The 25,016-nt window shown below is 35.7% G+C and overlaps 5 protein-coding genes across 8 annotated transcripts; 3 read left to right on the forward strand and 2 right to left on the reverse strand.

Annotated features, from left to right (window-relative positions):
- The first annotated feature begins 1,331 nt into the window (after positions 1 to 1,331).
- On the forward strand, positions 1,332 to 2,971 carry LOC109182029 (putative phosphatidylglycerol/phosphatidylinositol transfer protein DDB_G0278295). Its single transcript, XM_019332043.1, has 4 exons — positions 1,332 to 1,617; positions 1,887 to 1,985; positions 2,350 to 2,510; positions 2,672 to 2,971. The coding sequence occupies exons 1-4, from the start codon at positions 1,521 to 1,523 to the stop codon at positions 2,804 to 2,806; spliced, it is 492 nt and encodes a 163-aa protein (XP_019187588.1). The 5' UTR covers positions 1,332 to 1,520; the 3' UTR covers positions 2,807 to 2,971.
- A 1,521-nt stretch (positions 2,972 to 4,492) lies between these two features.
- LOC109182030 lies at positions 4,493 to 5,464 on the forward strand. 3 transcript variants are annotated; one of them, XR_002054318.1, is made up of 3 exons: positions 4,493 to 4,724; positions 4,976 to 5,074; positions 5,213 to 5,464. XR_002054318.1 is itself a non-coding variant. In XM_019332044.1 (3 exons), the coding sequence occupies exons 1-3, from the start codon at positions 4,607 to 4,609 to the stop codon at positions 5,330 to 5,332; spliced, it is 381 nt and encodes a 126-aa protein (XP_019187589.1). In that variant the 5' UTR covers positions 4,493 to 4,606; the 3' UTR covers positions 5,333 to 5,464. The 3 variants fall into 3 exon arrangements, 2 of the variants coding, with proteins under 2 accessions (XP_019187589.1, XP_019187590.1); XM_019332044.1 differs by having other exon boundaries at positions 4,976 to 5,118; XM_019332045.1 differs by having other exon boundaries at positions 5,244 to 5,464.
- Positions 5,465 to 6,521: 1,057 nt separating this feature from the next.
- LOC109181115 (uncharacterized protein At5g39865) lies at positions 6,522 to 7,229 on the forward strand. The gene has a single exon (XM_019330869.1). The coding sequence runs from the start codon at positions 6,522 to 6,524 to the stop codon at positions 7,227 to 7,229; it is 708 nt and encodes a 235-aa protein (XP_019186414.1).
- A 276-nt stretch (positions 7,230 to 7,505) lies between these two features.
- Positions 7,506 to 11,116, reverse strand: LOC109182027. Of its 2 annotated transcripts, none has more exons than XM_019332040.1 (4): positions 10,479 to 11,116; positions 10,013 to 10,168; positions 9,232 to 9,933; positions 7,506 to 8,800 (listed from the first exon to the last, which is right to left on the reverse strand). In XM_019332040.1, exons 1-4 carry the CDS (start codon positions 10,824 to 10,826, stop codon positions 7,685 to 7,687), a joined length of 2,322 nt encoding a protein of 773 aa, XP_019187585.1. In that variant the 5' UTR covers positions 10,827 to 11,116; the 3' UTR covers positions 7,506 to 7,684. The 2 variants fall into 2 exon arrangements, with proteins under 2 accessions (XP_019187585.1, XP_019187586.1); XM_019332041.1 differs by having other exon boundaries at positions 9,274 to 9,933; positions 10,479 to 11,115.
- Positions 11,117 to 16,333: 5,217 nt separating this feature from the next.
- On the reverse strand, positions 16,334 to 18,384 carry LOC109182028 (anthocyanidin 3-O-glucosyltransferase 7-like). Its single transcript, XM_019332042.1, has 2 exons — positions 17,843 to 18,384; positions 16,334 to 17,435 (listed from the first exon to the last, which is right to left on the reverse strand). The coding sequence occupies exons 1-2, from the start codon at positions 18,321 to 18,323 to the stop codon at positions 16,546 to 16,548; spliced, it is 1,371 nt and encodes a 456-aa protein (XP_019187587.1). The 5' UTR covers positions 18,324 to 18,384; the 3' UTR covers positions 16,334 to 16,545.
- Positions 18,385 to 25,016: the final 6,632 nt, after the last annotated feature.

Raw genomic sequence — 25,016 nt, forward strand, 5'->3', positions numbered from 1 at the left:
ATCTCTTTTGAGGTTTTGTATATTTATTTATATAATTTTTTTATATTGGTATGTTTTCTTACGTTTCAAGAATAGATATATTCATTGGAGTAATACTAGCTAGGGAGTCTAGGGGTGGGCACTTGGGTTCGATTTATCCGAACCAAATCGAACCGGTCCGAATCGAACCGAACTAGTAATAGAAAATCGAACGGTTCGGAATTTTGTAACCCGAACGGTTTAGTACCAAACCGAATCGAAATTGAACGGTTTGGCAAAAATCGAACCGAACCGAATGCTATGTAATTTTTTAATAAATAATAATAATAATAATAATAATAATAATAATAATAATAATAATAATAAAAGAAGTAAATCCAAGTTCCTTGATGCCTGCTCCGCCGTTTAGTTCTCACTCTTACTGGTACCGAACCTTAAATTTTTTATTTGATTTCTTTATAGCTTGTTTTCTACATTGCACTTTTGTTGTTTGTCGCAATTGTTCTTTATCTCACAATTATATCTAACTTGAGTTATATTTACAATATTCAGTAATTTTGATTTCCAATGCACTATAATTATTTTCTAGTACTGTAATATATTTCAAGTGCACTAGCAATGACAGATTGTGTCTAAAAATTAACTATATAATAATTGACACTAATTCTTTTAATATCAACTATACAGATAGATGATTATTCATCTTATCAATAAAAATATTCCAACTGAAGAGTCGGTTGTGCAAAAACGTTAACTGATGTTTGGTAATTAGTACTTAGTATTGTGTTTGAACTTTGGATTGCTATTTTGTTATATAATGTTTAGAGTTTGAATTTGGATTATGTGAATATGTATTGTTTGGTACTATGTTCAAAAAATTAGGAAATGTTAAAATTTGGGGATCTTAAACCTAACCGAACACTGAACTGAATTAAATCTGAACCGAAACCAAATCGTTTCAAACCGAATCGAACTCTAACATTAAACCGAAAAACCGAAACCGAAACAAAAAAAAAAAAAAAAAAAAAAAAAATTGAACCGAAACCTGAAATGCCCACCCCTAAGTAATACTACATGTACTCTCATTTTTTATTCCGCGCTAAAGTGTTATCTTTTGATTGATTTAAATAGCAAAGTGTATCACTGGTTTTTTTTTTTTTTTTTAAAACAGGACCTGTTTTTATTCATTTACTTTTATTTACTCAATAAAATTTGTACACCAGAGTTGTAGTCCATAAAATTTGTACACCAGAGTTGTAGTCCATAGAAGTACATGTATCATTTTCCTATTCATTGTTAATTGTGAACAAAAAAAAAAAACACATTTTTTAAGGTTGTGAATTGCCACCTAATGTACGATTGCCTCCAAGAGTGATTTAATTTTCTCTTCTTCCTTGTACGATTGTCCCATCGCCCAACCGCCTGAGAGAACCGGTACCGTCTTCTTCATCAAGCTTTCCGACTTTCTTCTCTTATTAATCGCCCTCTCTCTCTCTCTCTCTCTCTATCTCTCTCGCTCAAACATGCACAGATAATCTACCATGGCGATATCATCAAAACCTGTCGTCGCCCTTTTCTTCTCTCTCTGCGTCTTCCTTCCTTTGATTTCAGCAATGTCCACGGACATCAAGTATTGCAGTAAGCTCCTCTTTGCCCTTTGTTTTTATTCACTTTTCTCCTTCTTCTCTGTCGTCTTCTTGTTTTTGGGTTTTAGCTGTTATCCCGTTTCCCAGATGCCCAGCAACAGGGACTTAGATTTTAGCTGTTTGTTTCGGATTTGAGATCATAAAAACCTGATCTTTGTGGTTAATTTGCCCAGAAAAAGTGAACCCTTTTCACAGAACAGGTTTAACAACGTTGTATGAATTTCATGTTAATAATTCACTTGAAAATATATATACATGCAGGCCAGGCAAACTATGCCGTGAAGGTGACCGGAGCTGATATAACACCTTTTCCGGTGAAGAGAGGCGACAACGCCACTTTCAGTATCACTGCTGCCACAGGTGATATGATGGCACTGTTTTATAATTTTTTTTCTTTTAAAGTCACGAGAAAACTCGTAGTCACTATTCAAAGGTGTTTAAGGAGTAAAATTCAATCTTGTGATCCTAGCTAATAAAAGATTATAAGTAAAATCATCTAAGGGCTTAAACAAAAATATTCAATAATAAGTCACTCCAATGATACTTATATTACCATTTTGATGAGTTTCAAAAAGATTGTTTTGTTATCACTTCACAATTTCTTTCTTATGAAGTTGATCGATCTTGCATGGGATTATATGGATACTATTCTTTTTCTTGGATCCTATCAAGAAAATTTCTCTAATTGCATGACTAGAAGTTTGGGATGGATTTCCCCTTGCAGATAAAGGTATGGTTGGTGGAAAGCTAGGGATACATGTCCTATACTATGGAATGGACATCTACCACGAGACTTACAACATTTGTGCAGAGACATCTTGCCCTATTTCTACTGGTTATTTTGTTTTATCACACACTCAAAAATTACCACAGTATACACCCACGGTAAGTAGTAGGCATCTTTGCAATTTCATTTTAATCCTCTAGGGTACTTGAATTGGCATTGTGTGTGGGGGGGGGGGGGGGGGGGATTGTCACTGTGTTTTGGCTTGATGACTTTGTTGTCTTTATGGATCTTTTAAGTTGACAATGCTTAAAAAATACAGGGTGAATTCTCCCTTAAAATGACAATACTAGATGAAGAGGATAATGAGTTGACATGTATCACCTTCGACTTTGTTATCGGCGTTGGCATTGGACTTATTGCAAAATCGAAGGGAATTCTTTCCAACTTTCTCTAGTAACATGCCATGGTCATGCTCTGAGTTGCAAGAATAAATAGATTTGAACTTATGTTTTGTTACCCATCTTCTTTGTAATCATGATGCATACACTTCATTGATGGAGTGTTCATTTTGTCTAGTGTTTATGTATTGTTTGTTTCCAAGTGGTCCTTAATTTTTGAAGAGTGATATATATGATATATGTTATAATCTATGTCCTTAATTGATCTGTATATTTATATATATAAATCACAATAAGAAAATGCTTAATTAGCAACCAGTTAGGCAACTGTTGATTAAATAGAAAGAAAAAGAAAAAAAATCCCTTTTAATTACTACTCCGTAATAATTACTCTTTTATTTACATTAAAAAGTATATAAAAATAACTTTAGAATGTATAATACAATTTATCGTTACGCATTGAAAATTAGAGACGAATTAACATAGAAAATCACATGAATTTAATTAAGCCTAGTTTGAACTTTGAACCATGACAAACGTGTACAGTATGGGCTAACAAGGCCCATGATGTGATGAGAACAAATTATGCCTTTGTTAATGTTTCAAGAAATGATATATTCATTGTTAATTCCGAAAAATAATAACTTTTTTTTCAAGGTTGTCACCTAATGTATGTACGGTTGCCTCCTTCCCAGGGACGGGGCCAGAAAAATACTTGAGCGGGGGCGAAGTTTAAATGACAGTTATAAATATCAAACAGTCATAAGGTTAAAATACAAAATATATTATAATAAATTGCAATAGAATATTTTTGATAGATTAAACGATAGTTAGAGTCGGAGCAAAAAATATACTTGAGTGAGGTGAAAATGTAAAAATATTTATGACAAAATATGAAACATAATCAATTAGATAAAATAATTTGAATAAAATGAAGTATAATATAAACGTGTATACTACATTACTACATTAATTAAATGATTCATAAAAAATAAACTAAAAGAGCATTTAATTTGTTAATTAAATGATTCATAAAAGTAGGTTAAAAAATATTTATCTTGAGAAGGAATGAGATATAAAATAAATAAGTGAAGATAAGGAAAAGTATTTTTAATGAGATTCGAACCTATGACCATACACTTTTTTAAAAATCAAATTTAAAAGTAAACCAACTAAGCAATTCTAACTATTAATACATTAAACATAAATATAAATTTTATATAACATTTAATGCTATATATGTCTATATATACATACATATATATAAAGGGGTGGGGTGGGAGAGTGGGGGCAGCTGCCCCCACTGCCCCCATACTGCCTCCGTCTCTGCTCCTTCCAAAGAGTGATTAACTTTTGAGTAATATTACACATTTTATATTCCCACTTTCTACCTATTTTCTACTTCTTACTTATGTGACCATTTCAATCATTCAAAAAACATGTGAATCACAGTTTTTAATTCACTACTAGAAATTATTGAATTTACGATCACCTGAAAGTTATTTAATCAAGTCGAAAGTAAAAAATGGTCAGAAATAGCAACAAAGATTTTTCCGAATATCAAAAGTAGTCGAAACAAGGCTTTTGACTTGATTTAAGATCACTTTTCAGGTGGTCGGAAATTTCATAATTTCTGGTAGTTTTTTCTTCTTCTTCCATTAGGCATTAAAATCAATATATATTATGAGAATTTTACTTCCTTGAAGTCTACTTATCATTTTCCTTTGCGTACCCTCCTTCCTTGTACGATTGTACCGTCTTCCTCGTCAAGCTTTCTTCTCTTATATATTAATCGCCCTTTGGATCTGTCGCTCAAACATGCACAGACACGAAGACGACGACAGAGATGATCTACAATGGCGATATCAAAACTTGTCGTTACCCTTTTCTTCTCTCTCTCTCTCTCTGCGTGTTCCTCGCCCCTTCGCTTTCAGCCCCGCATGCAGCGTCCATGGCCGTCAAGTATATATTGCTGTAAGCTTCTCTTTGCCCTTTGTTTTTATTCACTTTTCTTCTTCTTATCTGTCGTCTTCTTGTTTTTGGGTTTTAGCTGTTATCCCTTTTCCCAGATGCCCAGCGACAGGGACTTAGATTTTTGCTAGTTTCGATTTGACATCATAAAAATCTGATCTTTGTGGTTAATTTGCCCCAACAAGCGAGCTAACCCTTTGAAAGAACAGGTTTAACAACGTTGTATGAATTTCATGTTAATAATTTATTTGCAGACGAGATCGACTATGCTGTGAAGGTGACTAGGGCTGACGTAACACCTTGGCCGGTGAAGAGAGGCGTCAACGCCACTTTCAATTTCACTGCTGCCACAGGTGATGGTGTTGGATATTTATTATATAGGAAATATATGATTGAGGTTTCAAATATGTTACTAAATTTAAATAATATATTTGAGGTATTGTGGAGTTGTAAATATTATTTTAGTTGATGACCATGTTTGAGAAATGCAGGGTGAATTCTCCATTCAAATAATGTTAATAGACAACGAAAAAGATGAAGATCGAGTTGACATGTGTCACCTTCGACTATACTCCAACTTCGAGGACAACCTTGGACTTATTGCAAATTAAAATTCATGGGAGTTCCTTCTAAATTTCTCGTGTAACATGACATGGTCATGCTCTGAGTCACAAGAATAAATGGATTTGAAATTATGTTTTGTTACTTTATCTTCTTTGTAATCTTGATGCATACACTTCATTAATGAAGTGTTCATAGTGTTTCTGTGTCTTTCCCATGATAACGTGTGCTGGAATCCATTAAAGTGCAAGGTCGTTCTATTTGATTCCTATCCAAAATACTTTTAGAAACCTATAAATTGTGAGATACAACACTCGAAATTGAGTGGAATTCTTTGCTTTAGAGGGTTGACCCATAGAGACATGGCTCATGCAGTCATGCTTTATCACCATAAAGACTAAAGAGTCCCAATCACTTTAATCCATAAAGTCCAACTGCAAGAAAGAGAAAAAGAATTCGAAGCTGCTTTTGCAAATTGCAACCCTTGTGACTGAATTATGATGGGTGACACACCTTGTCCCCTCAAGATTGACATTGCTACCAATCACCCCACCAAGGTCAAACTCATTGTTACACTTCCAACTATATAAAGCCTAATATTAAGCCAATCATCCCCAAAACATTTTTGTCTATCTCTATTTACTCCTATTATTAACATCACAATTTACGAACCCAACAGGCAGCTCACGTGGCAAATGAACTCTTGAATTCGATTCCCACAACCACAAGTCCACAAATGACAATTCCTCCTAAGTCAGTTCCTGTCAGTCGTATGCCTCTCGGAGCAAGTGGGACTCCCATCACACTAATTTGATTGTGGTTGATAGGTCAGTTCCTGTCAGTCCTGTGCCTCTCGGAGCAAGCGGGACTCCCATTACACTAATTTGATTGTGGTTGACCCGTTGCAGTTACATTTTCTTCACATACATTATGAACCTATCTCTCATGTCATCATCCAGAACTTTGTAAAGCAACTAAGCAGTGACTTTGTGTATATATGTACATTACTTTCCCAACCACTGAACATTATAAAAATAAGAGAGGTCACCATCAACTTTGGCCTCTACCATGAAGCTCACTTCTCCATCTTCTTGGCTGCCTTCATATTTTTCAAAGCAGCAGTGGCAGTAAGCATTACATGGTAGTTTGCTACTGCAACATCAAATCAGGAAGAAAAAAAAAATGATGATGAAGAGCTTGAGAGGAAGATTTCTAAGCAAATACAAATCCCTCCCAACAATGGCTTCTCTGAAACAACAAAGCTTTCTTCCTCCACTAAACCTCCCAACACTCCATGAATCCTTCGACAACAACATCCTCTCTGTTCCCGAGATTACTAAGGATGTTTTCCAGGAAGAAGCATTGGAAGAATTTCAAGAATTGGCTACTTCCAGAAAGACTAAACCAGCTTTATGCGAAGAAACCCAGAAAGAAGATGAAGAATCTCCAACGCTGCCGGAATTTGAAGAGAAATGTCCGCCGGGAGGGCGAGAATCGGTGGTGCTCTACACGACAAGCCTGCGGGGAATCAACAAAACCTTCGAGGACTGCAAGAGAATCCGGTTTTTACTCGACAGCTTTAAGGTTGTTTACCAGGAGAGAGACGTGTCAATGCACCTGGAGTACAGGGAGGAGCTCTGGGAAACCCTCGGCGGCGGCGGCAGAGTCATCCCTCCGAGGCTGTTCATCAAAGGCAGGCTGATCGGCGGCGCCGACGAGGTTGTCGGATTGCACGAGCGAGGAGCTTTGAGGACACTCCTGAAAGGCATCCCTTTGGTCCCTTCTGTTTCTCCCTGCAAAGGGTGTTCGGGAATGCGGTTTGTTCTCTGCTTAAAATGCCATGGCAGCTGCAAGATCACTGCAGAAGAAGATAAAATGGATGATCTTCCTGTTAGATGCCCAGATTGCAATGAAAATGGACTGATCAAATGCCCTCTTTGCAACTAATACTACTATCCCTCATCTCTCTTCTCTCTCTCTCTCTCTCCCTTCTTAATCTTGTAAATATATATTTTTTTCTTTTCTCCCTCATTTCTGACTTCTTGTACTATGTTTCATGGGTATTAATCTAGTATTTCTGACTTTCTGTTCTATATTTTATGGGTAAAAAAACACTAATCTGATTCTGTACTACATGTAAAAAACATTAACGTCCTATGAGATAGGACTGTTAAAGTCATACGAGAGTCTTAGAGGCGAGGAAATTTCACAGGAAAAATTGGGTGTAAAGAACAGTTAGATATATTTATTGATTCAAGAAAGGAGGTTAGAAACTGATGTACACTTTCAAGTTTCAACAAGGTGACAAACTCTAGCTATGAATGTTGCTGCAGACACAAAAGGATGGATAAGAAGAACTAATAATCTAATCAAACTTTAAAAAGAAATTTACATTCAAATATTTATGTTGCAGCTTCAGTTAATGCAAATTCAACTGATAGTTGCGAAGCAGCTTCTTCTACTGCCGGAGTTTCAGAATGGCCCGAGGAGGTTGCTGCTTCTATTGCCGGAGTTAATAAGGGTGCTGGTTGAGAATGGGTATAGTGGAACTCGATCTGAAGCCGGTGATGAAGAGGCACTGATGTTACGAGACCTCTCTTCATATCTGCCTCAAGTTCTCTAATGGGAATGGCAGCCAAGAAGTCCTTTATGTAGCGTTTGCACGACTCTTTTCCTCGAGAGATAATTTCGTTCTGCTCAGTTTTCGCTGATTCCTCGGGCCCAGAAACCGCCATTTGAGTGTCGGCAGAAACCTCGTCTGAATTGGCCGGGGGAGGAGCATTAGCGGTCTTTGGTTCTGCAGCGGAAGAAACCGTTTCGTCTGATGATTGTGCAGCCTCAGGCAGTTTATAGATGGCGGTGTTCGTGTCAAACTTTAGTATGTAAGCCTGGTTGCAGCCTTCGTAGAGCCGCTCGCCTAACGTGTCGATGATGTAGTAAGCTTCGGGTTCGATTTTGAGGACAAAAAAGTGGTCATTCCAGCTGACAATGTAGACTTGGGGCTCCCCAATCTCAGCACGGCTTATCTCGTCCCAGATACTGTCGAACGACATGGCGCCATGCAAGAAATCGAATCTCCCCTCGTCCATCCCATCCGGGTGGAAAAACCCGACGAAGGATTTCGATGGAACTACAGAGATTGGTCGGATTTTGGCTTGAAGGACAGTCTCCAAGTCGAAGTGCTTATCGGGGAACCTTTCCCGGTAAGTTTCATTCTCACACAGATTCCTCCACTCCAGAGAGCCTTCTCGAATCAAGCTATCGAACTGCGACTTAACAGGCATCAGATCGCGATTGGTTTGTAACCAATCGGCAATAACAGCAACGAGCGCTGTACATGCACTTTCTCCGGCTGCTTGCTCACTTCGCTGATCAATGGAAGCGAAAAAGACCTGCGTTTGAAGCATCATGTGCCCATCCCGGCTCGTAATATCTTTCTGTTCCCAGCTTCCAACAGTAAAACTATCATCACAAAACCCCGATAATGAAGATTGGTTTTCAACCCCCACTCTCTGCCACTGCAAAAATACGTTAATATCACCCATTAACAGACTTGAAAGAGCACAATTGCCCAGGTTAAATATAACACCATTATCAATGGAGTCTTTTAGCTGATTGGGTTAGTGGGTTTAACTAGTTGATATCATTAGCTAATTGTAAAAAAGTGTCTGGTAAATTAGCTAACAAAATGACTTTTTCAAAAAGCTGATGGAAAAAGCTACTACTTAGTGCTTTTGAATTTTAGCATTTTGGAGCAATAAGTTTTACAAAAAGCTAATTAGTTAAACGTTCATAGTCAAACAGCTCATAGTGGTCAAATAAGCCAAAATTAGCTGATAGGCTAACTATTTTACCAAACAGAGCAAAAAATTTATGCATCTGACATGTTCAATCTTGCGAAAATAATCAGAAATTAGCAGAGCTGGAAATAAATGTCGGTTGAACTAACCCAATTCCGTAAGAAAAAGCAACAGATATCGAAGATCATTACCCCGAAGGAAATAGATTCATCAGAACTGAGCTGGCGGCGATCATAGTCAATGTCATCTCCACCGTCTTCCCAATAATTCTTCTTCAACAATGGCTCCCCCTTACCCTTAGGAGATCTGAAGCTCAGCTTCCTCTTCCTCCAAGGAAGAATACTGCGTTTCGAGTTTTGCAAAACTACAGGCACCGGAACTTCATCATCCATGTTCGAGCAGCCAACATCCGACCTGCGGTTGCTATAGTAAACCAAATCCTCGTCCTTAGCACTAATCCTCGTATTGGAATAAAACGATGATCCCGCAAAATTGGCATAGGCCAATGTACCATAACTAAATGAGTTCCTAACTGGAGAAGAATCTCCCTTTCCTTCCTCCAATTCTCCTCCTCCATCGAGTCCATCGAGTGACTCGGTGTCAAAAGGATAAGCGTAATCGCCCTCCTCACTCCTCGACCACCTGCAATCGCTGCTATCTTCCTCCCGACAAGGCTTTTTCGCTCTCCTCACAGACACATACTCCGTGAAAATCTTTACCTTTCTGAGACCAGCTTTAAGGGCAGAAAGCTCGTCTTTCTCGGGGGATGATGTTTCCCCCGGTCTAGGCGAGGATAGCCCCAATGTAATTGGCTCTTGTGCAGCTATTTCTTCCAATAAACTGAGACATATCTGCAAGAAAACTCAAAGGCAGAGATTTAGATACCACAAACAACACTTTTCTTTCATCGAAACAACGACTAATACATACACAAAGCGCGGGGCGAGTCTCTGATCCATTCCCTGAAACCGCTAGGGGAATGTTCAAGCTAAACTCTTTCTCTTCTGCCCTGGCAGCAAATTCAGCAAGGTTTAAGGTTGCTGTTCCAACAGTATGAACCTTATTCTTAGCTCCTTGATTTGACACCTGAAGAACAGACAGAAATCTCAGCAAAAACAAAACCCATAACATTAATTGTTTTCATCTAGCAAATGTGGACAAATCTGAACAACTAAAATTCTAAAAAGCTTCGAACTTTGCTGCATTGCGAAAGATATGGCACATAACTATATTATCTCAGAACTGAACAAGTCAATTAATTTCTCCAACTTCCCCATTTCAACTTTCAGATCAGATGAAACATTATTCTTCAATTACTCCACTAAGATAAGTGAAAGCATAAAAATCAAAAATTTCCAAGAAAAAAAAAAAACAGAATTTAAGAAAATTAGCTCACATTGAAGAACACAGTGAAGCTAATCTCCCAGGGATGAAACGCGTTGTCTCTGGCAGTGAGATTGCAGACGTTTTGGAACGCCTCATCCCACTCCACCGAAACGGCGCCGTCCGGCCCATTCTTGACCCCTTCTTCTTTGGTGCAGTTCCTCTTCACCGTTCTCCTGAACGAGCTCAACGCAACCCTGGGCGGCCCTTTCCACCCGATCTCCACCGAAGCAGCTGCGCCGCCGCTCAACCAATCGTCTCCGCCGCCAAGATTCTCAAGCCGCCGCACCACCAGCCTCACCTCCAATTTCTTGGAGATTAACGGCGGCCATGGACGCCACCTCATCATCTTCGCCACCATTTGCCGCGCCCCTTCTAGTCTCCAGAGACGTGTATATAATAAGATAATAAAGTTGAGATTTTTGGTGGGTGTTTCTTCTCCTACGCTTTCTGGGCAATGGGTTGGGTATAGGATTGGGAATTAAGTGTGTGGTTTTTGAGATTTTCCCATTTCACGGCGAGGCCGGTGGGGAGAAGAATATGCCGTTACGTTTGGGTGAGTTTTGAAGATCTGTAACATGGGTGTTGCGTATTCATATACAGTGAGACCAGCACAAATCTCGGGAGATTATGTTCGAGGTTAGGTATTAGTTAAGGATGAGTATAGTATCATTATACTTCTCAAATTCACTCTCCATCACACAATTACATTTTTTACTTGTAAATTATTAAGAGAATCCTTAAAATGGATAGAAAGATTCAAGGAGATAATTACATGATCATAGTAATATATTAATTAAGGACGAGATTGATTATAGTTTTCTGATATTAACTCTAGACCACATAAACAGTTACTTTTAGATTATTAAAGAAATGGTTAAAATAGATAGAATAATTCAAGTAGAGAATATCTGCTATATCTTTGAGGATAAATTATCAGATAATAGATAATATTTGTTAAATCTTTAACGATAAATAATCAAATAATTACATAATCATAGTAATATACTAATTTAGGATGATATCTATTATAGGCTTATAGCTTTCTACCATTCACTCTTGACCATATACATAATTACATTATTTTTACTGATTATTATGGAATTCGTTCAAATGGATAGAGTAATTCAAGTAGAGAATATTTGCTATATCTTTGAAGATAAATAATCAAATAATGTAATTACATTGTGGAAAATGCTATTGGAAGTAAGCCAGTAATTGTTAAGGACAATAATGGGGTTTTTACTAATTGGCTCGCCCTATGGAGACTCAAGATCCCCAAATGGAAAACATTTCTTTGCAAAGCTATCAATGATATCCTCCCCACTCCAAGGAATTTGCTTATAAAGAGAGTTGATGTGGATCCAAATTGTGCTATGTGTGGATTATCTCAAGAGGACACTATGCATGCCCTAGTAATGTATGATTTTGCAAAGGCCATTTGGGGACAATCCAACATTCCAATCCCCAATATTGTGACAGATATTTTTCATATTTGGTTTAGTGGGCTTTAAATGTTCTAGACTTTGATGGAATAACATATGCAGCAGCAATTCTATATCATATTTGGAGAGCACAGATTGGAGCGATTTGGGAAGCTTTTCTTCCGCGATCGAGGACGTTACTTGCAGTAGCCACTGCCACCATGTAAGCATGGCGTCGAACCCGCCCATCTCACGACGCCCGAATGCCGCCGGAGCAGCCTGCTGCAACCGAGTCTCCGTCACTGCCACACGGACAGCTAGCCGGGCCTGCTGCTACGCACGTCATGCCACCACCGTGGGTTTGCCGTGTCGACGCTGGATTCCTCCACGACACGGGCAAGGCGACAGTAAGAGCAATTCTCCTCGATATAAATGGGGGATATGTTGCAACGTTCAGTGCACCGCTCCCGGATTGCTTTTCACCACTTATCGTAGTTAAAGGATCGGGGCGAGCAGTCAATAGAGCTATACACATATTGCCTGACACTACAGCGTTATCTTACTTCACTACCATCTACAGTTCGTTCCTACATCGGTTATGCTATTGATAGCTGCAGATCAGAGCAGCTACATCTTTGTTTTATTTCTGTTCGTTTAGATTTATACCTAGATCAGATAATTATCAGATAATTATTTAGCACATACTTTAGCATCTACAACATTCTAGCATCCTACTGCTATGTATTGGGATATCTTCCCACCTGACATTATTGCGGTTTACTTCTAATGAAATTACCACTTATTATTTTAAAAAAAAAAAAAAAAGAAAGAGTAATTCAAGTAAAGAATACTTGCTAAATATTTGAGGATAAATGATCAGATAATATAATTGCATTATGAAAAATGCTATTGGAAGTAAGCTAGTACTCGGTACTAGTTAAGGATGAGATTTATTATAATTCTCAAAATTCACTGTCGACCATACAATTAGATTTTTCACTTTTACATTAAATATTAAGAAAATCGTTAAATTAAGATGGATAGAAAGATTCAAGTAGATAATATCTCTTAAATCTTCGAGGATAAATAATCAAATAATTACATGATCAACGTAATATACTAATTAAAGATGAGATTTATTATAATTTTCTAGCATTCACTCTCGACCACATACACAAATACATTTTTTTTACTTTCATATTATTATGAAAATCCTTAAAATGAAAATAGTAATTCAAGTAGAGAATGTCTGCTTAATATTTGAGGAAAAACAATAAGATAATGTAATTACATTATGGAAAATGTTATTGGAAGTGAGCTAGTACTAGCTAAGGATGAGATTTATTATAGTTCTCAAAATTCACTCTCGATCATACAATTAAATTCTCACTTTTACATTATATATTAAGAAAATCGTTAAAGTGGATAGAGAGTTCATTAATTCATTATATATATGTTATACAAAATTATGTTTTACTCTAAAATGTTCTCTACCATGAGTAACAAATATTGGGCGATTAATTTAAGGTTAGCTACGGAGTACAAGTTATGAATGAGTATTACTTCATAATATAGTTTTTAAATTCACTCTCGATCACGTTTACTCTTTTAGATTATTTAAGAAATTCTTTAAAACGGATAGAGAAATTAAAAAAAAAAAAAAAAAAAAAAAAAAAAAAAAAAAAAACATATACAAGATTTTTGTGAATAATAATCCAAGAATTCTAAAACATTTTTTAAAAATTGTTAATTTAATATCCGAACATTTTTTTTTCCCATTATGAAAATCACCTCAAAACGTTTCGGTCAAAAGGCTTAGCTTGGAGACTTATTAACACTTGAAGAGCACTCAAAATGCAATAAATAAAGTTGATGTACTAAGTTCTCACTTCTCATCAGTCGCAACTAATAACAACCTGACATAAATTTTCTTTATTTCTTCCTGTTATGTCTTTGTTGTCTTTGTTGACTTTGGATAGAGATGACTTAAATTCCACAGCGGTTGTGCTTTCCTGCCTCAGCTCAATAAATCAATGCCCAGAAGGGTAACTAAGTTAGTGAAATATTATTTTTATTATTCTCAAAATGTTGAATTCCTAATTTTAAGAGTCCCCCACACTCTATCTCAACAGAGTATAACTCAGTTGAACACAGGAGTTAGACTTTTGTTTACAGCTAAAACATTATTTTTATATTTAAAGGTTATGAGTTTGATTCTTGTCAACATATTTTTGGTCAAGCTTGTCATACATGGGATCCTTTTACCCCGTGCACACTTTTGAATAAGTAGCTTCGAGTTTGAATTTTGTTGTCATTAAAAAATCCTTAGAGTATTATATTGGTCTTATCGACTTGCTTCCAACAACATGGTTGAGGTTTGATTCCGGTCAAAAACATTGAGAGTTTGAATTGAACTGCACGTGTATGAAAATGTGTAATTTGGTGTTTTGGCTCGATTACCTCCTTATAAATTCAGAGGTGGGTTCATGAATCTAGGATATAGTTTGAAGAAATTGAGAAATTTGGATTACTGAAATAAAAATTAATAATTATTATCCAATATGCTTTTTGAGTGGTAAAAAGAATTTACCAATTAAGTAATTAATAATGGAAGAAGCACTAAGTTACATGTGTAACACATGGCGTTGCCACGGTTTTGGGTGGGGATTATTATCATCAAAGTGTTATAATTACACCACACGTATTTAACGTGTACTATATTATATAAATATATAAAAAAAAAATTATAATGTGAATTTGTGTTTTGTTGGCAAATTAAATACAACATGCATACTTTCAAAAAAAAAAATACAACATGCATTTTATTTATGTTTATAATCACATTGTTATGTACAACATCATGGGTATACAATTTGTCACCAATAACTAATGTGAGAAATGACCCAAAGAGCATTGTATATGTTTGTAGGTTTAATTGTAACTTTTAAAAGTTTGAGTCTAATCAATTTTTTTGAATAAAATTTATAGATTTATTTGACTTTAAAAAAAAAAAAAAATACTTGTGTGGACAAATTAATTACGAACTCATCGTACGTGTGCACGTCGCTTTCTGTGTTTTATCGTTGTCATGTGTTAGCACTTTACGAAAATGTTTTTGAACCATTTATAATTTCCATGCACAGCCCCTAAAAAGACATTAACATTATAATATATAATACGGAGTAATAAATTAATAAATAATTATACTCGTACTTCGAAACCATAAAGCTCAGAGCATGCTGTGCTTGTATGTATATGACTATATGGCGTTGTGCCTACGGAATATAATAAAATAAAATAACTTATATAAATAACACAGACAGCCTGGTTATGGTTGTTCGTTGAGTTTAAGGTGTCTGTGAAAGCTTGACTTGCTATTTCTTTAATTCACCGCCACAGTGCTGTACAGTTGTGCGTTATGATTCTGTTTTGTTTTGGGTTCATTAAAGGGTTTGTTAACACAAACAGTGCTTTAAACAAGTCACACGTTTGATTATTGTTAATACTCTGAAACTCATCGCAAAAAATATTATTTTTAGTGTGATTTACTTATCATATGTGGTTTGTGGGCTATTCCATAAATATATGTTTGAAGTTGCATTCTATATATTAGTATAGTAAGTTTTAAGTCTTTAACTTACTAAGACATGTCACAATTTACCTTATAAATAACGGTCGCAGGTGAGTGAGAAGCTTCAAGGTCGAGGTTCAAGCTTTTATAAATAAAAATAAAATAAAATAAAAAAGAAAGTTGTGTACGATGATCGAAGAAAAAGCATGAAATGTTTCATACATCTAATTCACACAAGCCCAAATTATTAAATTTCACACTTTTTTTTAATGCGTTTTATCCATTCAATCTCGTACTATTGGGGTTATATACCTTGATCCAATGGCTTGGGCCCATTGGGCTTGATATATAGGAGTGATTCAAGAATCATAATGGAGTATAAAAATGGCGCGTTGTTGCAATAAAAGGAGTAGCGTAGTCACCAAAAGTCATCATTGTCCCGTGTTTGAGTTAATACTCAAAATGGTTATTGATTTTTCTTAATTTTGTTCTAAAAAATTTTAGCGACCTAATGTAGTAATATAGTCTCAAATTTTTGTATACAATTTAGTTATTCATTTGGTATTTAGTTCATTTGATATTAAATAGAGAGACAATTAAGTATTTCAATATTAACATCTCTTTATTTTTAGATCTGTAAAGTGCAAAATCCCTCTTTGTTTTACGAATTACTCCCAACCTGCATCGTTTTGTCACATACATATTTGTGTATGTATTTTTAAGGGAATTTTTGAGACTCGGCAAATAATGACTTTTCTCCCACTTTTAGTCATTATATTTATTTTTTCTCTACTTCTATTTTGTATTTCCTTAGACAATCGCATAATAATAAGAAAGAAAAAACATTATCCCATACTAGATATTACTAGCTACTTTAATAAATATGGACAATTTAAATAACTTTAAAATTTTCTAGCAATCACCCTTCATCAAAACAAGAAATGTGACATTTCTTTAAAATGTAAGATAGATAATATCAACCAAACACATTGTTTTTAATATTATAATGCAATATTACCTTGCTTATTATTCCGAATAATTTAAACCAAACTCTCCTTTTGGTGCATGCATGCAATGAAAGTTTATCAAAAATAACCATTAAGCAGGTGCACTAATTCTTGGAAATCTTTGGTAGAGCTCCCATTGGGTTTCACAGCCTCCATAGCTTCCCCTTTGAGCTTCACAACATTTTCTTTTAGCAGCTTCCCACGATCACTATCCAGAACAACATTCAAGGCCTTCAATGTCTCATCTTTGGTAAATTTCCCACCTTCAACTTTCACACCAATTTCCCACACACTCTCCACAAATCTGCTGTTTATTTGCTGATCCCCATAGAATGGGCGGCAAATCAAGCACACCCCGAACGATATTGCCTCCAGAGTCGAATTCCACCCGCAATGTGTCACGAACGCCCCGACCCCGGGGTGTGACAGCACCTGTACCTGCGGGGCCCACGGCACGATCTTCCCGAACTCTTTGGTCCGCTCAAGAAACCCTTCCGGCAGGTGCTTGACGCCGTGCGGTTTAAGGGACCAGAGAAAGGGTGCCCTTTTGGCTTCCAGCGCTTCTGCCAAGGCCACGATTTCGTCCGGCGGCGGGGTTAGGCCCGACCCGAAGCTCAGATAGACCGCCGGGGGGCTTGCGGGTGGGAGACTGTCTAGCCATGGAAGGCAGTTGTGGTCGTCGGAGATTATGGGTGGTTTTGGTGTGGCCGCCGCCTGCCGCAGGATCATCGGGCCGATGTTGAACACCTTTTGCAGCTTTGATCGGAGATCGTCGGTGACGGTGGGCTCTAGGTTCTGGAAAGAGTTTAGGACGACGGCGTTTGCGCCGGGTAACTTTAGCGCCATGTTGTAAATCATACCGGGGAATGGCGCCTGCAAATCCTTGGCAAGAATTTCTCCCGGCATTTCGCCGATTGATAGTTCTGACATTCCTGGGATTACTTTCAGCTTCTGATCCAACCCGTTTCCTGCAACGTTTACAACAACATATCACATGTGCTAATTAAGAATTCGGATGGATATATTACTACTGGAAATTATGGAATTTCCGACCACCTGAAAGTGATTTTAAATCAAATCGGAAGCAAAAAGTAGTCGGAAATAACAATAAAGATTTTTTCGGATACCAAAAGTGATCATCAACTTGATTTAAGATCGTTTTTAGGTGGTCGGAAATTTCATAATTTCTAGCAGTAATATTAAGATTTTCCCCACTTTGAAAGTGATTTTAAATCAAATCGAAAGCAAAAAGTGGTCGGAAATAACAATAAAGATTGTTTTGGATACCAAAAGTGGTCAAGACTTTCTACTTGATTTAAGATATTTTCAGGTGGTCGGAAATTCCATAATTTCTTGAACAGAAAGCTATGTTTACCGTTTGCGGTTGGAGTGGCGGCGGCTAAACTACGAACAAAATCGGTATACAAGTGGGCAGAAATAGAGCAAGCTCCGGCAGTCCAAAGAGCAATCCAAGGAACGCCGCCTCTTTCCGCCGCCAAGTCACCGCCGAACCACAGAAACGCATCCGTCAAGAAACACCCAAATTTGGTCCCCGTTTCCGCCTCCGCTTCCGCTATGGCCTTCACGTAATTACCCGGCATCGCCATGATGAACTCCTCGTGAGTGACCAACGCCTCGCCGGCGACAGTCCCATCCCACACGTCGTACGCCTTCACTTTCCCGGCCGCCGGGTTCCGCCCTCTGAACAGACCGGAGTTTGAGTCGTGATTGTTGAAGAAAGAAAACCGTGCGCTTGGAAAGGCGGCGGAGAGCTGCTCCACGAGGCTCAGTAGAGGGGCCGCGTGGGTGGCGAACGGGAAGGCTAGGACCGCTACATGGCACTCTGAACTGCCCATTTTTTCCGGCGAGAAATGGTTTTCCGGCTGTCCACAAGTTGATGACTTTCACGTTACTGGCATGGGGTATATATACACGACGACTCAGGGATAGAATGGGAAGTAAATTGACATTTTGCCATTTATATTGGACACCCTCCATAATTTTATATTATATATATATTATCGTCTCACAAAAATTCAAATTATTGTCAAAATATTATCAATATTGACTTTCATTTAAATTTTCTAATTTGTTGAAAGTAATTTTAGAAAAGTAATAACCTTTTCTCTAATTATTAACTTAACTATCTTAGGGGCCGTTTGGTTCACGGAATGTTAAATTACCTTAGAGAATGTTAGATTGCTGGGAATGTTAGATTACTAGGAATGTTAGATTCCTGTGTTTGGTTAAAATTGATGTATGTAATATAATCATGTTTGGTTTAGGATTATCTTTTATATATATATATATATATATATATATATATATATATATATATATATATATATATATATATATCTTTAAATAATTAGAATTAAAATGACAAAATTTATTAATATCCAAGGTTATCTTACATAACCTTAGAAAATAAAGGGAATTACATTCCTGTGGAGGTAATGTTTCATTCCCTGGGAATGTTATATTCCATCAGAGAATATGAACCAAACACAGGAATGTAAACTCGGGAATGTCACATTCCCTTGGTTATGTAATATAACCTGAACCAAATGCTCCCTTAATGTGTGTTTAAATAATTCTCGAGGAGCATTAAACTTTGTGAAACATAGCCAAAATTACTTCGATGTCCTTATCTTCCATTATTCTTCTTCCTCGCTTTCACTTGAATATATAGTTGAATTGCCATTATTGTTGGCAGGTAAGGAAATTGACTTTTCTAAACCACACATCTAAACTACCATATATATATGGCCGCATTAGCCTCTACGATGCACCCCAAGTTACCAAACACCTTATTAAAGTCTTAATTCGTTAACTTGGAGGGTGTGGTTGAGTAGAAGTGACTTATCCATCTTTAACTAAAGGTTAAAGATTCGTTCTTTGACTTTGGATATAGAGCAGTCTTAAATCTCCAGACGAGTTGTCTCACCCAATAAAAATGCCTACAATTTAGCTAGGAGATTAATCACTGTGTTCGATATCGTCAAATGAGATGGATCAAGAAAAAATGTAATATTAATTATGAATAAATTGTTGGTTACTTATATAAGATAACTTTGTAATGTTATTGATGTATAGTTATTTATGACAAAAAATATAATACTAATATAAATTAATTGATTGTTGCTTATGAGAGAATGTGTAAATGTGATACTTTTTGATAGAAAATGTAATATTAAACGTTGAATAATTATTAAAAAAGTTGTTTACTTATGAGATGAAATATAGGTCTGACAGATGAGTATCAATGTGAAGGTTTCATATGAGATTTTGATGAGTATAAAAAAAATTGTTTATTTTTAATGTTATTTTAATCCTAGATATAGCTAATGTTTTTAGTCAATAACTAATGTGCTTGTCACTTTTGTTAAAGGAACAAATTATCTATTGCTTAACAATGAAATTATTTTCTATGTGTGATCGTATGGGGTGGTTCATCAACGTAATGCTCTTTTATGTGATAGTGATTAACGATACATGTTTTGTTTGCCAAAAAAAAAAAAAAAGGTTTCGTTGCGGTTTACGTTGGTTAGCGTGCAACGATCGCGTGAGTGAGACCACGTGCCAACCATCGAAGCCGTGGCAACCATCCACTGATCCACCGTTTTGTCCTGTCAAATATTGTACCCAACAACTAACATTCCAAAAGCATAAAATATTATAGGCACGGACATCTATAAATTGCATGTACCTTAATTCATGACTTCAACTCGGTACAACCAGCTTGGTTGGCGTGAGTAATCGTATAATCTTTATCCCTTATGAGAGGTCGAGAGTTCAAACATTCTTGTATGAAAAAATCAGTATAACTAGTACTTTACTCATTAATTAGCCAGACCTAGTGTGAACGGAAATTAGTCTAAGTATGGATAAGCTTAAAAATATCTTATATAGTTAGAACATCCTCATAGTCTGACAAAAAAAAAAAAAAAAAAAAAAAACTTAACTCAGTACTAAATGAAGTACTAAATGAATTACGTAGTTACTTCTACATGAACAATTTTTTTTTTAAAAAGTAAGTAATGATGAAATATTATTAAATAAGATGTTCAACACATTAAGGAATATAACCAAACCAACTAAGGGGACTAGGTTGAGAACGAGTAGCCCTTGCAACCGCATGAGCTAACTTATTCACCGATTTAGGTACAAACTTAATGGACACTACTTCAAAGTGTCTTTTATAATTTCTGCATTCATCTGATGCAGCCTGCGTAGGATAGGTCTCTAGTGACACCATTAATAGCATTACAAACCGTCTGGCAATCCGAAAAAAGCATGATCCGTGAAAAATCTGTATCTTTTGTCCATGAGAGTGCAACCTATATCAATTTACTAAGCATGTGTTGAGTACAATGACATAGAAATTTACACAATACAATCACTTTTCCTACATCTATTGACACTGTACTGTTCAAAAGTACAGGTAGAAATTGATGAACATGACCTTCTCGTGTCACAGAATCCCTCATGTCTTGCTAACAATGCAACTCTCGTTGCTTCAGACTCTCGTATGATCAATACTTGTAAATCAAAACCTCAAAGACGAATTGTAGCCCCATTGATGAAGAACATACCTTGATGAGTAACATATCAGCTCCAGTACTTTACGTATTCAATCTGTGCTGCACCAATTCTCTTCGGTACATATCACGAATATATATAGCACTAAAATCCTAATAGATTAAGTATATCCCTTTTCCATATGGACAACCAAGATATGAAAGAACTGTAAATAATGAACTTTTTTTCCCTAAACATGACAGTATGAATATTTTGACAATAATTATTACCTCCAATACTCAAAATACTAACATATATAATAAAATTAAAATCTTAAAATTTAACTCTTTGCAACTAATCCCTTAAAAAAAAAAAAAACTCATTGCAACTAACCTTTTTTTTTTTTTTTTTTCCGCGAACAACACCCGTCTCATCATCCAAGATGATCTAACAAAATAACAAAGTAATTGGGGGTTCATGTAGTAAAACTCGATCTAAAGATTTGGGAGTTTATATAGTCACAAAAGTTCAAATTATTATCAAAATGATTATCAATATTGACTTTTATTTATAATAATAACAACGAGATTGTCTAATTTGTTTAAACTGATTTTAGAAAAGTAATAATTTTTTCTCTAATTATTAACTTAACTAACTTAACGTGCGTTTAGCCAAGCACTTTGTGCTCAAATGGCATGTAGTCATGACCTCTTCTATGTGGGAGGTCATAAAATCGACATGTAGTCATGACCTCTCCTATGTGGGAGGTCATGAGATCGAGCCTCAGTGTAGGCGTTGTTGACTCTTTGTGCTTCATTAAGTTGAGAAAGTATGTTTGAACAGATACTACAATGTAATAGAGTCAGTACATTCAAAAAAACTTAACGTGTGTTTAAATCATTTTCGAGGAGCATTAAAGTTTGTGAAACACTAATTACATTTGACAAACGTAGCCAATTACTTAACACTTTCACAAAAATTACTTGCGATGTCCTTCTCTTCCATTATTATTCTTCTTCTCTTTCACTTGAATAATTGAATTGCCATTATTGTTGGCAGGTAAGGAAATTGGCTTTTCTTAACCACACATCTAAACTACCATATATATATACATATATATGGAGGCACCCCTAATTAAACTATACGAACTTGAGACCTCTCATTTGAGGGGCCACAGCTCTGCCGCTTAACTACAAGATCTTTAGCAATTTATTAAAGTATTAATTCGTCCTAGCATGTTAATTTCAAATTGCACTGAAGAAATTTTACGCCACAAATTTAATCACAATAATAAATTTCTCGTCACATGAGACGGGTCATGAGAAAAATGTAATATTTATGTTGATAAATGTAATTTTAATTATAAATAAATTGTTGATTATTTATAAGAGAAAATGTAATATTTTTGAATATAATCCTACTTTACGTGATAGTGATTAACGATACCTGTTTTATACTTTTGTTTGCCCAAAAAAATAAGGTTTCGTTGCGGTTTATGTTAGTTGAGTGAGACCACGTGCCAACCATCGAAGCCGTGGCAACCATCCATTGATATAAATGAATACGTAGTTAGTTCTAGGTAATTTAATTTTTCGGTTGGTCGTTGACCATGGGCGATATCACCATTATCACGTGGCAACCAACACCTACAATTTGTCAATCAGAACATATGGCATATTTATTCACATATAATAAAATTTTATTTTTTATTTTTTTATTTTAAAAAGAAAAAGAGAAAATAAACACAAAAGACAATGACTTAAAGTTAAATTCACAAAAAAGTAATAAATAAGTATATATATATATATATATATATATATATATATATATATATATATATATATATATATATAGAGAGAGAGAGAGAGAGAGAGAGAGTATTATATTAAAATATTTTATTTTTTGGATGAAATAAAAATCTGTAGCTATTACTTAAGTGTCAACCCAATTTCTGTGGAATATTTCTTAAAGTATACAAGATGTAAATAAAGATTCTGACTTGTGAATTTTATTTTATTTTATTTTTTATTTTTTTTTGTATAAAAATCATGCTCCACCTTATTATCCATCTATATAGGAGTTATTAAACCATTTTATTAATGCAAGAAAAAATAACATCATATCAAGAAATAAAGTCACTCAAACTACAGTTGATAGGGAATATTTTCCGAGTACGTCTACATATACGTATTATATACCTACTTGGTATCAGGTCAGGTCAGCAAGAGGAATCGTTCCCGACCTTAAACATTACCGACCCGACCTAAGTGTGAAGACCGAACAAATGCTCCGTCAACATTAGACTTTGTTTAGCCTCAGGGTCGATCTCGTCCTTCTTAGGTCGGGAAGTTCGCCCTGAGCTAGACTACTTGAGGATTGAGACCCAAATTCCTAACTTTGCACCGGTCACATCATTTAGTGGATGATCAGGAATATCGCAACACATGGACATCGTGGCGCTATTCCCGAGTTAGCCGATACATGCGTGACACGTGTCAAGCATGTGTCTCCTTTTTCTTTTTTTTTTTTTCTCTCTTATAAATACCACATTTAATGCTGGGAAATGGGACTTTTTAGCATCTTCACATACCATACTTTAACTCGGAACTCTCTGATCTCACGTAATTTCTCGTGCTTAGAACTCATCAAATCAATAAGCAGACTATTAAAGGACTCATCTATAATCCGACCTTACGACTTATACGTATTTGGGACATCGCTACGTATTTGTCGCATTAACGGTTATGCAACGCTCAGCAGTCACCACTATTAACCCTATAGGTGTATATATTGTTAAATTATTTGTTTCTTGTACTTCACAAAATTGACAATAATGAGACGACTCGTGAAGGCATGGTTGCCCATTATCGACGACTTTTGTTACCGAATAGTAAGAGAAATAGAGTTTTAGATTAGAACATTATTATAAGTCATGCACGTAACATGCCTAATGAATCGTGTGACGATATAATGTAAATTATATTAACAATGGGAACACCGTTTCAAAACGGCGTCGTTTTGGTGGAAAACAACACCATATCAATTTTTTTAAAAAAAATTGTTTTCTTTCGCCGTTAATAGCGTTTGTCTTCAAGAAGTCTATGTTCATAATTTCTGAACTCTATGTTCATAATTTTTGAACTCTATATTCACAATTACAGAACTCTATGTTCATAATTTTTGAACTCTATATTCATAATTATTGAACTCTATATTCACAACTAAAAAACTCTATATTCACAGTTACGTAACAGTATATTCACAATTATTTTATGTCACTGAATTCTTTCAACAATTTTTTTTAAAAAAATCTGATTAGTGGAGGGAAAAACAGTGTCACTAATAACACCATTACTCCCAAATTACGGAACGACGTTGTATTGGACCCTTGTCCACCTTAGGTGGACACGGATCCATGACATAATAGTCCTCTAACTACTACTAGGTAGCCTACCCTAAGAATATCTATTGAAGTTTAAAGCCCAAAAAAGGTTTATGGACTAACGTTTATTTTTCTAAAATGGTGTGGAGGCCCACCCAAGTTTTACTCCTTTTTTTTTAATATAATTTTTTTGTTTGTTGAAGAAAATTTGAGATCAAATTTTCATGTCACCCGCTAAAAAGTGACTATGTATTCACGTATTAAATGTAGAATCTAACTATCAACATATGCGATCCTGCAATAGTAAAGGTGTAGTACAACTCTAACTTTATATTAGACTTTATGAGATAACAAATGTGTACTCCAACGACTATTTGTACCTATATATATATATATATATATATATATATATATATATATATATATATATATATAGAAAAACGCTCATATGTGGTCATGTTATTAGGTGTGGTCGTGTGGTCGTATCTGTGTCGTTGAATCAGTTTAATCTAAAGGCTGTGGTAATCTGAGGATTTTCGCGCGTTTTAGTAAGTGGGGGTGTTATGGTAATTACAATGACCAATTACAATAAAAAAGGATTTTATATGTATGTGAGTATGTGGCCTTAACCTATGTTATTTCTCTG

The sequence above is a fragment of the Ipomoea nil genome, unplaced genomic scaffold (assembly GCF_001879475.1).
Source record: "Ipomoea nil cultivar Tokyo-kokei standard unplaced genomic scaffold, Asagao_1.1 scaffold1043, whole genome shotgun sequence".
NCBI lineage: Eukaryota > Viridiplantae > Streptophyta > Magnoliopsida > Solanales > Convolvulaceae > Ipomoea > Ipomoea nil.

Bases quoted from the DNA above. Each gene is read 5' to 3' on its own strand.
- LOC109182030 (XM_019332044.1), top strand. From the start codon at position 4,607: ATGGCGATATCAAAACTTGTCGTTACCCTTTTCTTCTCTCTCTCTCTC. The intron at 4,725-4,975 runs GTAAGCTTCTCT...ATTTATTTGCAG, and splicing joins GCCGTCAAGTATATATTGCT to ACGAGATCGACTATGCTGTG. The intron at 5,119-5,212 runs GTTTCAAATATG...TGAGAAATGCAG, and splicing joins ATAGGAAATATATGATTGAG to GGTGAATTCTCCATTCAAAT.
- LOC109182028 (XM_019332042.1), bottom strand. From the start codon at position 18,323: ATGGGCAGTTCAGAGTGCCATGTAGCGGTCCTAGCCTTCCCGTTCGCC. The intron at 17,436-17,842 runs GTAAACATAGCT...TAAACGTTGCAG, and splicing joins CGCCACTCCAACCGCAAACG to GAAACGGGTTGGATCAGAAG.
- LOC109181115 (XM_019330869.1), top strand. From the start codon at position 6,522: ATGGCTTCTCTGAAACAACAAAGCTTTCTTCCTCCACTAAACCTCCCA.
- LOC109182027 (XM_019332040.1), bottom strand. From the start codon at position 10,826: ATGGTGGCGAAGATGATGAGGTGGCGTCCATGGCCGCCGTTAATCTCC. The intron at 10,169-10,478 runs GTGAGCTAATTT...TCTGTTCTTCAG, and splicing joins GCTTCACTGTGTTCTTCAAT to GTGTCAAATCAAGGAGCTAA. The intron at 8,801-9,231 runs GTTAGTTCAACC...GTATTTTTGCAG, and splicing joins GCTTTTTCTTACGGAATTGG to TGGCAGAGAGTGGGGGTTGA.
- LOC109182029 (XM_019332043.1), top strand. From the start codon at position 1,521: ATGGCGATATCATCAAAACCTGTCGTCGCCCTTTTCTTCTCTCTCTGC. The intron at 1,986-2,349 runs GTGATATGATGG...TTCCCCTTGCAG, and splicing joins CAGTATCACTGCTGCCACAG to ATAAAGGTATGGTTGGTGGA. The intron at 2,511-2,671 runs GTAAGTAGTAGG...TAAAAAATACAG, and splicing joins TACCACAGTATACACCCACG to GGTGAATTCTCCCTTAAAAT.